The following is a 15,341-nucleotide window of genomic DNA, read 5'->3' as shown; positions in this document are numbered from 1 at the left end:
ATGTATGCAGCAAAGTGCGGCAAAAACGTCAACGCATCTGCCACTCCTGTGATGTTAAAACGAGTACACAAAAATAGACTTTTTGTTTTTGTGCCTCTGTGTAACACATGAGCTGGGTCTCGTCTCCTCGTATGAATCACGCACAATGAGACAATGAAGGTTTTCATGATAAATAAAAGGAATGCTGAGTGTCAACAACCAAGGAGGTAACACTTAACATTGTAGGGTAATAGGTAAGTAGTTACTTTTCAAGAGTAATATCCAGGTCTTAACTTTGCAAATAGAATTACTAAAGATTACCATCAGACTCATACCTTCTTATGAAGTGTTTTGTCAATCAGAATTGATAATTACCATATAATTAAGTTTAAATCCATCCTCCTTTAACTCCCACGCACATTGTCATTGTCATTGCCGAGCTACTATGGGGTGATAACGACGTAGTACCTAGTATAAATAAGTGCTAAAGGCAAATAAAGGCAAACAAACAGTCCAGCGCTTATCAACTCTAGGTCATCATAAGTGTCTGACAAACATCAAATGTGTGAAAGAAGCTTTCCGCTTCCCAAATCTTAATCCTGCTTTAAATTTGCTTTGAGATTTGACCTGTGCCATGGCACAGAGCAGCGGTCAACATCCTTTTTTGCTTGAATCCACTTTGTATGCAACTTTATTAGCAGCATTCCACTGGCATAGAGTACAAGGACAAAGTTCATCTACTTTTTGGGCGGTGGTAACTTCCTTCTCTGATTAAATGTGTCTATTCGGATTTTTTTAAGTGCCCACCTTAGAGAGCTTTGTATCATGTATTCAAAGTCAGCCACTAAAGTAAAGGATCTCCCACAACACAGTTCTGCTCTTAACGAATGTCTCACCTTTAGAGGTGAATGTTACTTATGAGTCTCACAGGCTCGAGCTGCAGAGGATAATTTGTCTTCCCTGCTGTGCGTGTGTGCGCAGCTCTATTTGCCCCAGTGTGTTTGTATACTTAAAATGATGCATGTCTCAATACGAATCTATCATCATTTATTTAACTCATGGTTTGGTGTTATGGGTTTTTCCGCATTTGTATGCGAGTGCCGCTTGTGTGCCAGGCATATCAAGCTGTGAGGTCACATGCCTGTGTTCTTGCCCGAGAAGCTTCACATATATCAATTACGATAGGAAATAGAGAAATTAGAGCGAGTCCAGCGTCTCTCTGGGGTAGAAAATGAAAGTGGGGCTGGTGTGAAACCCTGCAGCCATTGTTGTGTGATTAAGGACCAGGTTTGAGGCATCACGGGGGGGCTAAATTATTCACGCAGCAGGAACACAACTAAATGGTGTTTACACAAGTACACACATGCACATATACATATGCAGTGTGTAGTACTGATAATGTCCCCTAATTGACACATCAGTCACACTGACTAAAAGAGACAGACTGTGCACTGCAGAGAGACATTAAAGTCTTTCTGGACTTTGTCCCAGACTTGATTGCAAATTAATTTCCAACTTTTATGTCATATTGCAATTCTTTATTTTCCTCTTTATCGGTTACAACTTCTGTGTATATTCTGTACAGCACTGAAGGCACACAAATAAAACAGGGATATAATGGAACACAAGTATATACAAAATATACAGAATAAATAATTCGATCTAAAATAAAAAAAAAAGAAGAAGCTACAGGGTGTGTGCTTACATGAACTGTTTTCAGTGAGTGGAGTGTGCAGTTTAAATCCTGAACAGTGACAATGTCCACACTGGAAAATGTCAGTCACCAGCAGTCCACTGCTTGTCTGTGGATATCTGAGTAATGCTGCTCGTCAATAACCATTCATGTGCTAATGGGTTTATACGCCCCATCTCTAATCAATCCAAAATAAACTGTTCCAGATCTGTGGCTGCGGGCAATGCTCCCGACTGCGGTTCCATGTGAAATCACACATGAACTTGTGACATGAAACACAACCTCTCTCACGCACAAACACAAGTACACACTGAAAAAAAAACGAAAGTAAAATAATAATAATAATAATAATAGAAATAATAAACCAAACTGTTTCAGCAGGACTCTCTTGATTGTCATGCACTATCCAATGGCATTCGATTAGTGCAATGTCGTTTTTACAAGATTACAGTGGTGAATTATATACTGTACTTTTTAAGTGCTATATTTAATGATTGATAGAAAACCAAAGGAAAAAAATAGTTTCTGTGAAGGTCGACGGCTTGTACAAAAATAAATAAACATCCCATGACTGCGGTTAAATAGGTTGACGAAAAGAAACAGCAGTGGCACCACAGTCTCTCAGTGTTTTCCAGTGTACAAGTTGGCATTTCGCTGACTCTACGGCACAATGAGCATTCTGGTTACAGCTTTCCATCTGGCTTCTGTTGACAGTGGGTTTAATCAGGTCATACCCATTCAGGATAGACTGATTAAATAGCAATTCTGGGTCAAGCAGTGATTGAAATACACTCACTTCTTTCTAAACATCTGCTTTATCCTCATGTGTGAGCATGTGTGTGTGTGTGTGTGTTTGAGCTGTGGAACCCTTCATTTGGCTGCTGTAATGCCGTGGAAATTTAGTCCATCTTTAAAAGCTTATTGAGTGGATTTCAACAAGGCTTTTTTTTTTTTTTTTTTTTTTATAAACCCAGGCCTGATCAACAGACAATGACAGCTTTCCTTAAGTTACATTTGGCCAAAAAAAATAAAAAAAAATAAATGACACCTTTTTACCAGCTACATAACATGGCTGTCAGAAGATAGTAACAAAATAATAAACCAGTTACATTCTGTGCTACAGTTTAACTTAATGTGATGTGCCCATGATACATATTTCACACTGTGGAACGTATAACAGGGCAAACAGGAAAAGGCACTTGGTTCAAACATAAGATATACAGTTTTTTTTTCTCTCTCTCTCTGCTTAAGCTCAGTTAAATGCAGTTTGATGCTCCAGAACCTCTAAGTAGTCCGGCTCAGTATGCAGGTTAGCCTTTAGTTCAAAGTATTCGTTTTTAGTTTGCTCAAGCATGACCTTGCGTGGTCTTGTGTACATAATGGTCTCCATTAGCTTTAACTCCTTCTGTTGCCCCGGGACTTGCATGTCTACAGCAGATTGGAGCTGGGGCATGTTTTTCCGAAGGTACTCTGTTATTCCGAGCTGCTGCAGCTCCTTCTCCCGCTCCAGAATGTTCCGGTACAAGGAGTTGGGATTCCCGAGTGTGACAAACTCTGCGGGACACTCCCCGGTCACAGGTCGGAACTTAACGCCGGGGTTCCCCGTGAGAGGAGACGTGTTCTCTTTCTCCATGATACTCCTGCAGACGTGGTGCTTGGTGCTGGAGTCGTCGAGGCTATAATCCAACTCTGCATCGTGCTCCTTGTGCTGGGAGCAGTAGGTGGGGTTGCGACAGATCTGGACGATAGGACTGTGCGATCTCTCTTCGTACAGAGCGGAAGAGCCCGTTCTCTGGGTCAGAGTGTGGTGTGTGGTCTTCTGACCATACATGCTGTAATGTAAGTGGATGGGGCTACTGTTGGAGTTCTCTCTGGGCTGCTCCTCCGCTGATTTTCTCTTTGCCCTTCTCCTCCGCCGGTGAACCACAAACACCACCAACCCCGCGGAGCAGAATATAATCATGAGGACGAAAACCAGAAGGCTCAAGATGAGCACAGAGAGAGGGATGGTGTCTGTGAGTGCGCTAAACAGACCCTTGCCACCGCTGTCAGGCCCCAAAGTAGCCGTCACACTCTCCTCCTCACTTGGGTAGTACGTTCCTAAACCGGCACAGAGTGTCTCATGACGTAGACTTCGCAGCTCAGCCTGCATCACATTCTTTGGGGTGTGACACAAGATGGAGCCCACCACTGTGTCCTTTCTGAGTTTCTCCACCCATTGTTTGAGGCTGAGCAAGTCACAACTGCAGTCCCAGGGGTTGTCCTCTAAATAGATTTGCTCCAGGGCATCAAGTTGATCCAGCACGTTGCTCACTGGCAGGTGCATAAGTAGATTTTTCCTCAAGTTTAATTTGGTGAGGGGAACATTGCGGAATATCTGCACGGGTAGAGAGCTGAGTAGGTTGTTATTTAATGACAACAGCTTCAGGTTTGGCAGGGGATTAAATGTGCCGGGAGATATCTCTTTGATGAGGTTATATTCCAGATACAGGTATTCAAGGTTGTGGAGACCCACGAACATTGTAGAGAACAGTTTTTCAATCCTATTGCCATTAAGGTAGAGCTTTTTCAAGCTGCTCAGACTCAGGAACGTTTCATTATCGATGTAATCAATTCTGTTGTTCGCCAAGTTGAGCATCTCTAAACTGTCATATGTGACAAAATCATATTTCAAAAGTTTCTGAATCATGTTTCCTGTCATGACCAGTTTAGTGGGGCTCTGCTGAAGTATTCCGATATCAGACACCTTTTGAATCCCTCTGTCCTGACAATGCATCAGAAAGCCAGCCACAGGGTGATTGTGACAGGAGCAGTGTTCCACACAAGGACTACCAGGAAAATGAGAAGGTGTCGGCACCTTGGCGTCATCTTTGGCATTGATCAACTTGGGAATCTGAGACACTTTGGATGAGGGAGTGACAACCATATCCAGCGACTTCGATGGCTCCTCCAGGTTAATGTCTGTGTGTGAGCACAGAACGTCCCGCTTCACTTTAGCCAGAATGATACCCTTGAGTTGATGTGGGGTGCTGCAGACCACATCCCCGATTGCTGACTGGGCCCTCATGTTCTCCATCCAGATTTTTAGATGTAAAATATCACAGTCACAGACCCAGTCGTTGTCCTCCAGCAGGAGCTCCATTATCCTGCCGATGTGCTCCAAAAATCCCACATAAGGCAGCGTTTGGAGCTTGTTCCCTCGCAAGTCCAGGTGTGTGAGGGGCACGAACCGGAAAATATTGTTGGGCAAAAACTCGATGGTATTGTCATTCAGGATCAGAACCTTGAGGCGGATTAGTTTGTTGAAGGCCCCCGGCTCAATGACCCGAATGAAATTTGTGTCGGCCTGTAGAAACTCTAAATTCACCAGGCCTTGAAAAGTATCCTCTTTCAGCGTAACGAGGAAATTGCTATTTATGTGCAGTTTTTTCAGTGAACCGAGCGTGCTGAAGACCCCTGGTTCCAGCTCTTGTATGCTGTTGCCCCCAATATGCAGTGACAGTGCGTTGTTAAGCCCTTCCATTTCCTCCGCACGGAGCTCGACCAAGTCATTTTTGTAAAGGTTCAGGTGGAAGGGCACACCTGACGGGATTTTGATTTGGGAGATCTTGCTGATGTTTCTCTCCTCACAGTTAAGATGAAGGACGCCATCTTTCACCTCGCAGGAGCACAGGGAGTCACAAGACTCGCTAATAGAGGATGATGCCTGTAAGGGCTGGATTTCTTGGGATTGAACCACAGTGACAAACAAGGCGATGAAAATGATACACGGCACCATTTCGGGCTGAGATATCTGCAACACAAGGGGGGGGGGGTGTGAGAAAGAAGAACATTAAGCAACACTGTTGAACAAGTCATTCAAAGGTTTACATACATATTTGTACATACATAAATGTATTGTTACAGTACATGACCTTTGGCGTAAAATTACACTTGCGGGCACATCATATGCATGAAGTGAGGCCACACTCATGTTAAGATGGAAGTGATTGTGTTGTGCCGAATTGTACTCACACCACTATAAAAAAAACATAAGCCAAGCTATCCATGATCGCACGTCTACGACACTGCGTTCCTTCCAAACACGGTGCTAAATGCGTCATTCAATTATGAGTATTATGTGATGTTTGCTGTCTGAACGTGACCTTTATACAACACTGTGTCCAGTCGTGACTCGTAATGATATATGTAAAAGGGGTCTTTGTAGCCGTTGTGTTTTATCAACGGGCAAACACATTTTCCAGGGCAAGCAATGACAAAACGACAACTGTTCCTTCCAGTGACTCACCGCGTGATAATGGTACATTTAAAAAAACAACAACAGCGTTTTCATTTGACTGATTTAATGCCCTTTATACGTCGACTCAGCCCAACGACTTACTCGGTGTTAGTCATACAAATGCAGAAGTCAGCTCAGGCCATTTCAAGTCCGCGTCACGGTTATAAGCAGGAATTCGGCTCGAAAGGACTAAAAATTAATTGCCGTGTCTTTAGTGTTCAACCAATAAACTCACGCTGAAAGTGAATTGATCGCAAAACCAAGCCTTTCATCAATCAGATTTATTCTACATCAACTCGTGATTGTTATTGCACTACGTTTCGAACTCTCCTTCAAGCAGTGGGCCAAACGCAAACGCGATAAGCTGCGATATAGGTTGAAAAACAAAGGAAACACTGGAAATGTGATTTTAATGACGCATGCCCTCAGCACTTTATCAAAATCTATTACATTTATTTGACTAAAATCCCAATGGATCAAAGGCTACATGGCTCTCAGGGGACTAATGAATGTCATGCGATGCCACTTCACATGATCAAGGATAACAGGAAATCCGAGTGTCTTCAAAGAAACAAAAAAAGATATGAAAAATAATATAAAGACAGTGACAAGCTCTTCGTGGTTACACATCTAATTATGCTTCAAGTGGAATATTCCATATCTGATTACAAACCGAGAAAATGAACTATTTTCCCCTTTTTTTTTGCCTGCTCAACTTTGTTTTTGTACTGTTTAGAAAAGTTAACACTTTCAACAACATGTTTGATGCCATACCCCGAGGTCACTATTTCCAACCACAACAGATAAACCTACTGTAGGAAGTGTAAAGATGCCCAATATCATGTGAGTTTTAGGAAATTAACATACAAACTCCACTTTCCATATACTTTTTTTTCACTATTATACTCATGTTTATTGAGAATAATTGTGCAATAATAATTATTTCCCATGTTCTTGCCTCCAGGGACATTGAGTGCTCAGACTCGCCCTGCACAGCATTGACAGCAACCATAGGGAGCCACAGCATTCAAATTCCTTCAAAAAAGAGGCAGCTAATTACAATTAGTAAGTTGTGTTCACTGTTAATACATAAATGAGTAAAAATAAATAATTGTACATCACACAAAGCCTATGGAACCACACGGCACCGAGGAAATGTCCTCTGTCAACCAGTAATAGGCAGAAAATATGGAGCTCCGAGGTCTGTGCGGTCCAATTACATGTTTATCAAGTGAAGGTTTATGAGATTAATTTATCAAACCTGTTCTATAATGCATTGTATTGACAGCAGCAACCGAAAGCCACTCTAAAACCTGGTGCCAAAATATCATTGGTCTTTTTATTCACTTATCTGCATTCGCTTTTGCAGGAGTCTGGCCACGGTCACGGCACCCAAGGCGCTCACCTCTGTGACCCCCGATGGCTCGTAAGACAACGCGAAATGAAACAACAGCTATTAACAGATGTTATCGCACACTGCATGATGACACACCACGGAGGGCAGATATGGAAAAGGCATTAGCTCCATGCACTCGTCGTCCTGTATTTCAAACAGACTCGTCCAACTGATCCATTCTTCGGGCAATCAATGTTGCGCGGAACTCGGCACGACGGGCACGGGAGATGAAATACTCTTCCGCGGCGCACTCGATTCCAGACTCAAATGTGCATCTCTCGCTCGTTCAGAAAATTCAATTAGAGCCCTGCTGAAGCCTTATGAGGTTGGCCCTCATGCGAGTGACACCGACTCATTGTCCAACATCAAATGAAATGCTCGAAAAGACAGCAGAGGCAAAGTGGAGAGGGAGACACTGGCACTGGACCTTACACGATCCGCTTTAGCCACTTAGCCCTAAATTGGAAGTTTTACTTTATTTGGACATGCTACTGTATGTACTGTGCTGTTCCTGTGCAGCAAAGTGCTTCCTAATATTATCACGTGTCACAGCGCCACCTGATTAGCGTGGTGTCATGTCAGTGACGAGCTTCCTGCCATGGAACTCTGGCAAACACTTTGACACAGATAAGTCGTGAATGCCCGTGTTCATATGGCTGCACGCACACTAAGAAACTGCTGTTGATCGGATTCAATGCTATTAGCAGGAGAAAACCTCATGAAATGGCTGTCATTAGAGTTTAGTATGACCTTTCTCACCTGGCTTTGGTTTTTACAGACGCACTGCATGACTTGCTTCATTAAAAATGCGTAATTACAGTCAAATATATCATTTTCAGTGCTGTAAAGTTTCCAATATTAATATGAATGGACTGATTCTGACTTCAACAAATAAGACAATGGTCCCCCCCCCCCTTCCTGATTAAATTAACTTTGCTGAAAAGCACTGAGCGCATGTGCTTTCGCTTTCTGTCGATTGTGTCCGCTTCATGCACCAAATGCCCAGAGAACTGCATTACCACTTACTTTTGTCCTTTGTACATTTGTCATAGTTTGCAGTGAATACACACACACACACACACAATACATATACAATATGTGATGTGACAGCATGCCACGGAACTGGATTTGAACTGTACCGATTAGTGTGCACACAGTTGAGAGTTGAGGACATTATTTTTAGATAATACAAACACGACTGGAGTCATTTTCTGTCCCCTTCACTGTCAGAGTAAGTAAAGCAAGCATGCTGCAACCACAAATAGCCCATAAGGCAAAAGCCTAATTCCTTTTTATGTAGTGTGAGGCAAGTTGATGTACAAGAATAAAAGCCTTGTTATCCCTTGTGGCACCTTACACCAAATCCGTCACGACTGATAACAGTCACTCCATAATTGTGGTTTAAACATATCATGTGGATATCTTGTGGATACTCCAAAAATGCTCTTGGTTTTATAACTGTTTTAAAAAAAGCCCCTGCAGTCACCTTGGTTCTTAACATTTTATGACCTTTGTCGCCGCCCATTGCTCCGCCACCTACAGTCAAGGCAATTTATGGATCCTGACAGTCGCAAGGTTGAAGTACATTTTAATTTACTCCCAGTCAGAATCCTGTGAATGGCGTTTTATACACTCGAGCGTCGTCATTCAAGTCTAAAACCAAAAAGCTGGATGTTATCTGTACACGGATCAAACACAATCATCCAGGACTCGCAGTTATAAACTGTTCTCACTCTGGGTATTTTTCTAAAGACTCATTACTGGAAGCTTGTGTTAGCCTTTGAGTTCATGTCCTATTATAGCTAAGTGTAGGTGCTAAGAATATGTGCTTTTACCACAGTGGCTGGCCTTCAGCTCAAAGTCTACAGCTTTTGGTGTCAGAGGGAAAGTGCAAACCTTACCGAGTTCATTAATTGACTCTTCTTTCTTTTCATCTGCTTCACTTAGCAATATCCACAACAATATATGAACAGGAAGCGTCTAGGAAACGTCAAATTAATCAAACTTAACCATTAAATTAACCTCACATGAACCTGGAAAGGATTGAGGGTTTTGCAACCCCGACATTCCTTCACCTACGCACAAATGTATACTATGTTGGCTGTGCTGTAAGCAGACAGCCTTGGTGAAGCAGGGGAGTGAGGATTATGTGCCATGCTCTGCTGGCTGTTACAAGGGCAGCATCTTGAGAACTGTCATAAGTGGCCTGTAAAAAGGATGTATAAGCTTTGTCCTTTCTCATGTGATTTAGCCGTTTAAACAGCTGACAGCTGATCATACGCGATAGGGCCTGAAATAGGCCCTGATAGAAAGTCTAACCAGGGTGTAACAATACTAAATAGCCACCAAGAGAACTCAGTTTGAATGTAAGTTTATAGCAAAATTAGCCTACTTTTCACTTGATTTATTCATTTCTCTGAGGAGATTATAGTATAAATCGCCAATTTTAAGGTCTTCAATAGCACATAATGTATATTGGGTAAATTATGTTCACACTACGGGAAAATAGGTGTTAAAGCATGGCACATTTGAGTTTTCTGATGGATTCAAAGTGGATCAAAAAACCAAGCTGCACTCGCACTGGCTTCTCCTGGACCACACAGTAACTCCTTCAAATCATACTGCCTAGAAGTGCACAAAATGTAGGGTTTGAGCGTTAACTTTGGTAACAGCCAGAGTGGACACTGTGCGATTGAGAACGTGTACTTTGCAATAGGTGACTGGCTGCAGGTGACGTTCCTCTTTCAAAAACTGATATAGCGGCAGTTAAATCACAAAACGTGGGACTTTCAAACAGCAGTTTGTCCAAACTGTGTCCATTTCTTTTTCAATATATACAAGTAGTCTACAAATACAAGTAGAGAGCAGTTTTGCTGTACCAGCCTTGTGTGCTTCATAGCCTCCTCACCATTCTCTGCTGGTGGGCCAGCTACTTTCTGATGGAGAACATATGCATGATAGAACTAATAATAGACGCACAAAGACGGTGTGTGGAGGGAGGAGGTGTCTCAGCTCGGCTCGGCTCCCCTGGCAAGTGTGTTTTAGCTGGCTTGCATTTCAAATGGTCTGTTTAACTAATGCGCAGTAATTAGTTTTCCAGAAATGAGCAGGCAGATTACACTGGTGTATCGTGGCATCAAGGTGCATTTGGTTCGGAAAAAAACATCTGCACCATAGAAATGATGATTTTTTTTTCCTGGGTACAGCATTGTTTCTGCAGAAATAAGAAGAAAAGATGTTCTATTCTCTAAAGACTCACTCAGAAAAGCTGGTTTATTGCAGATACACAATACTCACGACAGTAAGTGTGGCACATCACTAGCATTGTGAATAACAAATATGTCACTGCTGCAATGTCACTTTGGTGATAATAATAATTATGATTTAAAGCTGAATTAGAACGTGCTAATTATCTTCGTCGTAATTAACTGTTCTCGACTAAGGGAGTCCACCTACGGTAAAAAAAAAGGAGCACAGGGTAGTGAAAGTCTCATGATTCGGTCGATTAATAGGCGTAGATTGACGTTGGGTTCGGGTTCGTTTTTGGCTATAATTCCCTCAATATTTTCTTAACATTTGTAATTGCTCTTATAAATCAGATTGAATGCTTTGTAAAAAAAAAAAAAAAAAAAAGTGAGCCACAAACTTGGAAAAATAAACATAACATGTTTGCTCATGTACCTGGAAGTACCGCGTGTGCATGTTGTACCTGGGTGGAATCATAATTCGATTGAACTGTGCCACACCGTGTGCTGAGTTCACTAATTGGACAAAGAGAAATAAAGTCATAAACGGGTTTTATGATCACATCTGCTTGTGGGTGTAGTCATTTGTAACAGCTGACTGGTACCTGATGAAGTGACAGTTACTATAAAGTACATTTTCTGAAAAATTGTGCATGTTTAGTACAATTATCTTACATAATGTTATCTCATATTGTTTAGGTGACATGCACCAGCAGGTTTCACCTCCGACACTGAAGAATCACATACACGCCATATTCTGACTCTTTCTGAGCTCCGCCTTCTCCCCGTTTTCCCACTAGACAAACCATAATGCATTCTTGCATCATACTGGCATCAGTAGAAGTTGCATTATGATGCAGGATCCATAAGAGGAAAGCCAAACTTCACTCATCTTGACACCCGGAGCAGACAAATTGCCCTTGAGAGAAATCCAGCCTGTGATCAATAGAAATAACAGAACTCATCGAAGCTGCCAGCATTTAGACAGATCTGACTTCATCACAAATTTCTGGATTGATGGGAGGACTGAAATGGGAACGTACCACACAAGCTGTTACAGGTTAAACTGGTTTGAAGTTGGAAAAACTAAGAGATTAATGTCAATAATAAACTCATACAGCCAAATTCTTTTTATTTTTCCTCGTGGTTTGAGAGGTGAGGGATTCAAAAAAAACATGCATGATGGAAAAGATGAGCAAACATCACTTCAATAGCTGTGAATTACTGTTCAGATTTGTTTTTTTTGATATAAAATATTCATACATGTGTTAGATTAGTGCAAAAACAGGTTTAGTTCTGGTTTGTTTTTTTCTGCCTCTACAGTCTTCGACTACGGCTGAGTAAATTGAGCGCCTGATGACTTCACAACTACAGAGACTCGAGCTGACCTGCACTGGCCAACCGAACAAGACCTTTCAAGACCAATTAAATAGGAATGCCACAGCGGGCAGTTTCAGAGGCTGGACAGAAATTTAAAGCTCCTGCTCTACAGAATCAAGCTTATTTTTCTTTTTTTTTCGGAAAGATAACATCCGGGAACATGAACATGCTTAAAACCATAACAGAAACTGAGGATTAAATACATTTACAGACAACAAAGCATGCCCAGTACGTCAGACGTGCACATCAATCTCATGTGACATTGATGCATTTCAAACAAAGGCAGAGAGTTCCTTTTTCTCTTGTTATCCTTAATAATCTGTTCACTGAGCCTTTTAATCAGAACAGCAGGTTTTTCAAGAGTGATGCAACACTACGATTAAAGAAACTGTAACTGTGTTGTGTTCAGAAACGTGTTTCTAAGTGTCTTACACATTTGGATTGAGGATCCTAATTTCTTTGGAGAGGAGTCCGGAGTCCCTTGAGAGGTCTATCGACCTGCCAGACTCCAATAACAGATCCACTGGCCTGAAGCTACCACCTCCTATACTGTACGTCTCCTGACATAGTGATAGGGCTATTTTCCCCTCACACATACACACACACACACACTTTTAGACAACAGCAACGCAAGGTCTTGTCTGACAATGTGCTGGCATTTAACAGAGAGTGTGGAGTCTCCTTATCTCGTCATTTATTCCAATTTACACCACCGACACATACTGCCGAACGAGAAGCACACAATCCTGAACCAATAGCGGGGGGGGGGGGGGGGAGTCTTTTAAATAATCTCCCTTTTCCTCCCCCATTCATTTCAGGAGGTCACTGAGCTAAAGTTGCATGTGTCCACTAGTCCTTAAAGTCAGATTTTGCTTGGGGCCTGAAACGGAGAACGAGAAGGAGGACTATGATGGAGGAGAATCTAAGAGGGCGAGACTTGTTGAGTCCAGCAAGGGGGTTTGTATCATTTCATCCTGAAACACGATAGCTAGATTAGAGCTCCCTGTTCTCTCTTGCTCCGGGAGTGCATGTGTGCGAACGTGCGCTTTCGTCCTTTGTGCACGCGCCCTGAGCCCTTGTTTAAGCACGTGCGTGCACGTTGACCATCTATCAACTTCCTGGAACGCCCTGCAGTGTTCCCCCTCCCCTCTGTATTGGAAATGATGTGGCCTGTCCTAAAGGGTCGACACCAACATCATTATACACACATATCTGTGGAGATTCTGCGAGCCCCGTGGCCCTCCAAGGCGATCTTGGACAAATGATAATTATGACATCCGCCCACACTCGAGCCAAGAGATAGTTCAACTCCCTTGCCCCTTGTTCCAGCATTTTCTTTTTTTTGTGACGTGTGCTGCCCACTTTCTGTGTCTTACAGAAGCAGCAGCTCTCCAATATACAGTATCTGCAGGCTTTTTCCCTGTCCCAAAGTATTGTGCTTTAATAAACTTTCACAGTGCTCCCTTTCTTGTTCCTATACCTCAAGATGTTTGAACCTCGTCCAAGTGCACACTGCTCACACTGATCATACCGATACCCTCGGATCATTTCCCACGTGACAACATCTACGCAAATAGATGCTCACTGCAACAGAGATGTAAGCAACACTGCACCATCCCATTTCCTAACATGTAAACCCTGCCTTTCTTCTATTAAGCCTTTAAAGCGGAGACCTTTTTAACGAGATTATTGTGGAAAACCAGCATCAACACTCCGCTTACCCCAGATTGGCTTAGCCCAATTTGTTAAATTGCTCCATTTTTTTTTTGTTTTTGTTTGTTTCATTCACAAAAAAAAAAACATCAATCGATAATTAATCCCAAGTCGTTGAGGCCCATTAGGCTTCAACGGCCCATACATTCATGTTATGGGGCACTTCGCGATTATAGACCTTTTCATTCATCCAAGCACAAAATTGGTATTCAAACTCAATTATGCAGTTCACCATTTAAGTTAATTAGACATTCATTAACTCGTACCTAAACAGAACCAAACCCAATTCTGGAATAATTTGGGGGAGAAGTGGTTAAAATAAAAATACACCTGTGACAACAAATGTATACCTTTTTCTTTTGAATGAATACAAGAAAAAAATGAAGCACAGTGATATTTGAAGGGCTTTTAGGTTAGTATAGCTAATAAAGGGCACAGTATCGGTCGGCAGACGTCAGAGCCGTGAGTTACACTAACTGCATGCGCGTGGAAGGCAGCCAGGTGTGCTCGAGGTAATGGAGCCCCCTCAGGAAAACTCACTGGTCTGCTCTCTGTCAAGTCCAGGCATCTTTCACAGGACTTCACAGGCTCCACCATTTCACTGCTGAGAAACAACTATTCTGACAAGTCACTCTCTACACTGTCCTTTGAGCTCGGGGAATATTTTTAACTGTCAAATATGAAGGAGGTAAGTGCTCCATTACATACTTTAGCTAGTTGGAACCTGCCCATAATGGACACCTGGATTCTTTGCAACCGAAAAAAAAAAAAATACAGAAGGAAAAAAAACACCCCGCGTCATTATAGATGCAGAATTAAAGTCATCAAGGGACGACATAATCTTTTGAAGACCAATCTGCCTCACTTACCGACTAAAACCGGCTGAGAAACGGAAGGAGGAAGGTTATTCCAAATGTCAGTCCATCAATAGATGCTGGGGAGAAGACGCATTAGAGGGAGATCAGCGTCAACAACACTTTCTCTCCAGTCCTGGCAAACGGAGATTACACACGCTGTGAAACTTGTCAGTGTCCGTCAGTCTCCAGCGTGTCCTCTTCGGGGTCCACTGTCCTGGACAGCTGGCACGCGTCGGGTACTAATTATTCCGTTGAGCGCAGGGAGCTTGCGGTCCCGGGATGAAGAGCGTCGCACTCCTCCCGCGGCCACAATTAATTCTGAGTGAGTTGCGGGTTCGAGCCACCAGAATAAAAACAGCAGCGTAGTTACATGAGTTTATCTTTCAATATTTCACCTGTTAAAGTCCATGTAAGAGAGCCAAAACTGCGCGCCCGTGTTATCCCCAAGCGCTGCGCCGTGCGCTCTGTAGTTCACCAGTGCGCAATGTGTTGGAGTTGCTGTCTAATTTGCATGCTGTTGAGGTGGACAGCAGGGAAGGGGAGCAGTGTCAAGCTCAAACAAAGTATACGGCCACACTTCCGGTGATGCCTTTCAGAATAAAGGAGTGATTCATGGGCAAGTTCCACCCCTGAGCGTCAACATGCCCACAGCAACATCCAAATAGATGTTTAACCTCCTGCGTATGTAAAAAAAAAATATTGTAAGCGAATCATCTATCCTGCAACATTTTAATCGAACAATGAAACACCGAAACGCACTGAGGATGAGAGAATCGCTCAACATCCGCCACTCCCCTGT

General features: G+C 42.6%; 1 protein-coding gene across 1 annotated transcript; it reads right to left on the bottom strand.

Annotated features, from left to right (window-relative positions):
* Positions 1–1,501: 1,501 nt before the first annotated feature.
* On the bottom strand, positions 1,502–15,020 carry slitrk6 (SLIT and NTRK-like family, member 6). Its single transcript, XM_058623297.1, has 2 exons — positions 14,555–15,020; positions 1,502–5,465 (listed from the first exon to the last, which is right to left on the bottom strand). The coding sequence occupies exon 2, from the start codon at positions 5,448–5,450 to the stop codon at positions 2,925–2,927; it is 2,526 nt and encodes an 841-aa protein (XP_058479280.1). The 5' UTR covers positions 5,451–5,465; positions 14,555–15,020; the 3' UTR covers positions 1,502–2,924.
* Between the last annotated feature and the right edge of the window lie 321 nt (positions 15,021–15,341).

The sequence above is a fragment of the Solea solea genome, chromosome 2 (assembly GCF_958295425.1).
Source record: "Solea solea chromosome 2, fSolSol10.1, whole genome shotgun sequence".
In the NCBI taxonomy this organism is placed as follows: domain Eukaryota; kingdom Metazoa; phylum Chordata; class Actinopteri; order Pleuronectiformes; family Soleidae; genus Solea; species Solea solea.
Note: the sequence above shows the minus strand (reverse complement) of the source record. Positions and strands in the feature narration are given on the sequence as shown.

What these genes read in the sequence shown, in the direction of transcription:
- slitrk6 (XM_058623297.1), bottom strand. Translation starts at nt 5,450, where the DNA reads ATGGTGCCGTGTATCATTTTCATCGCCTTGTTTGTCACTGTGGTTCAA.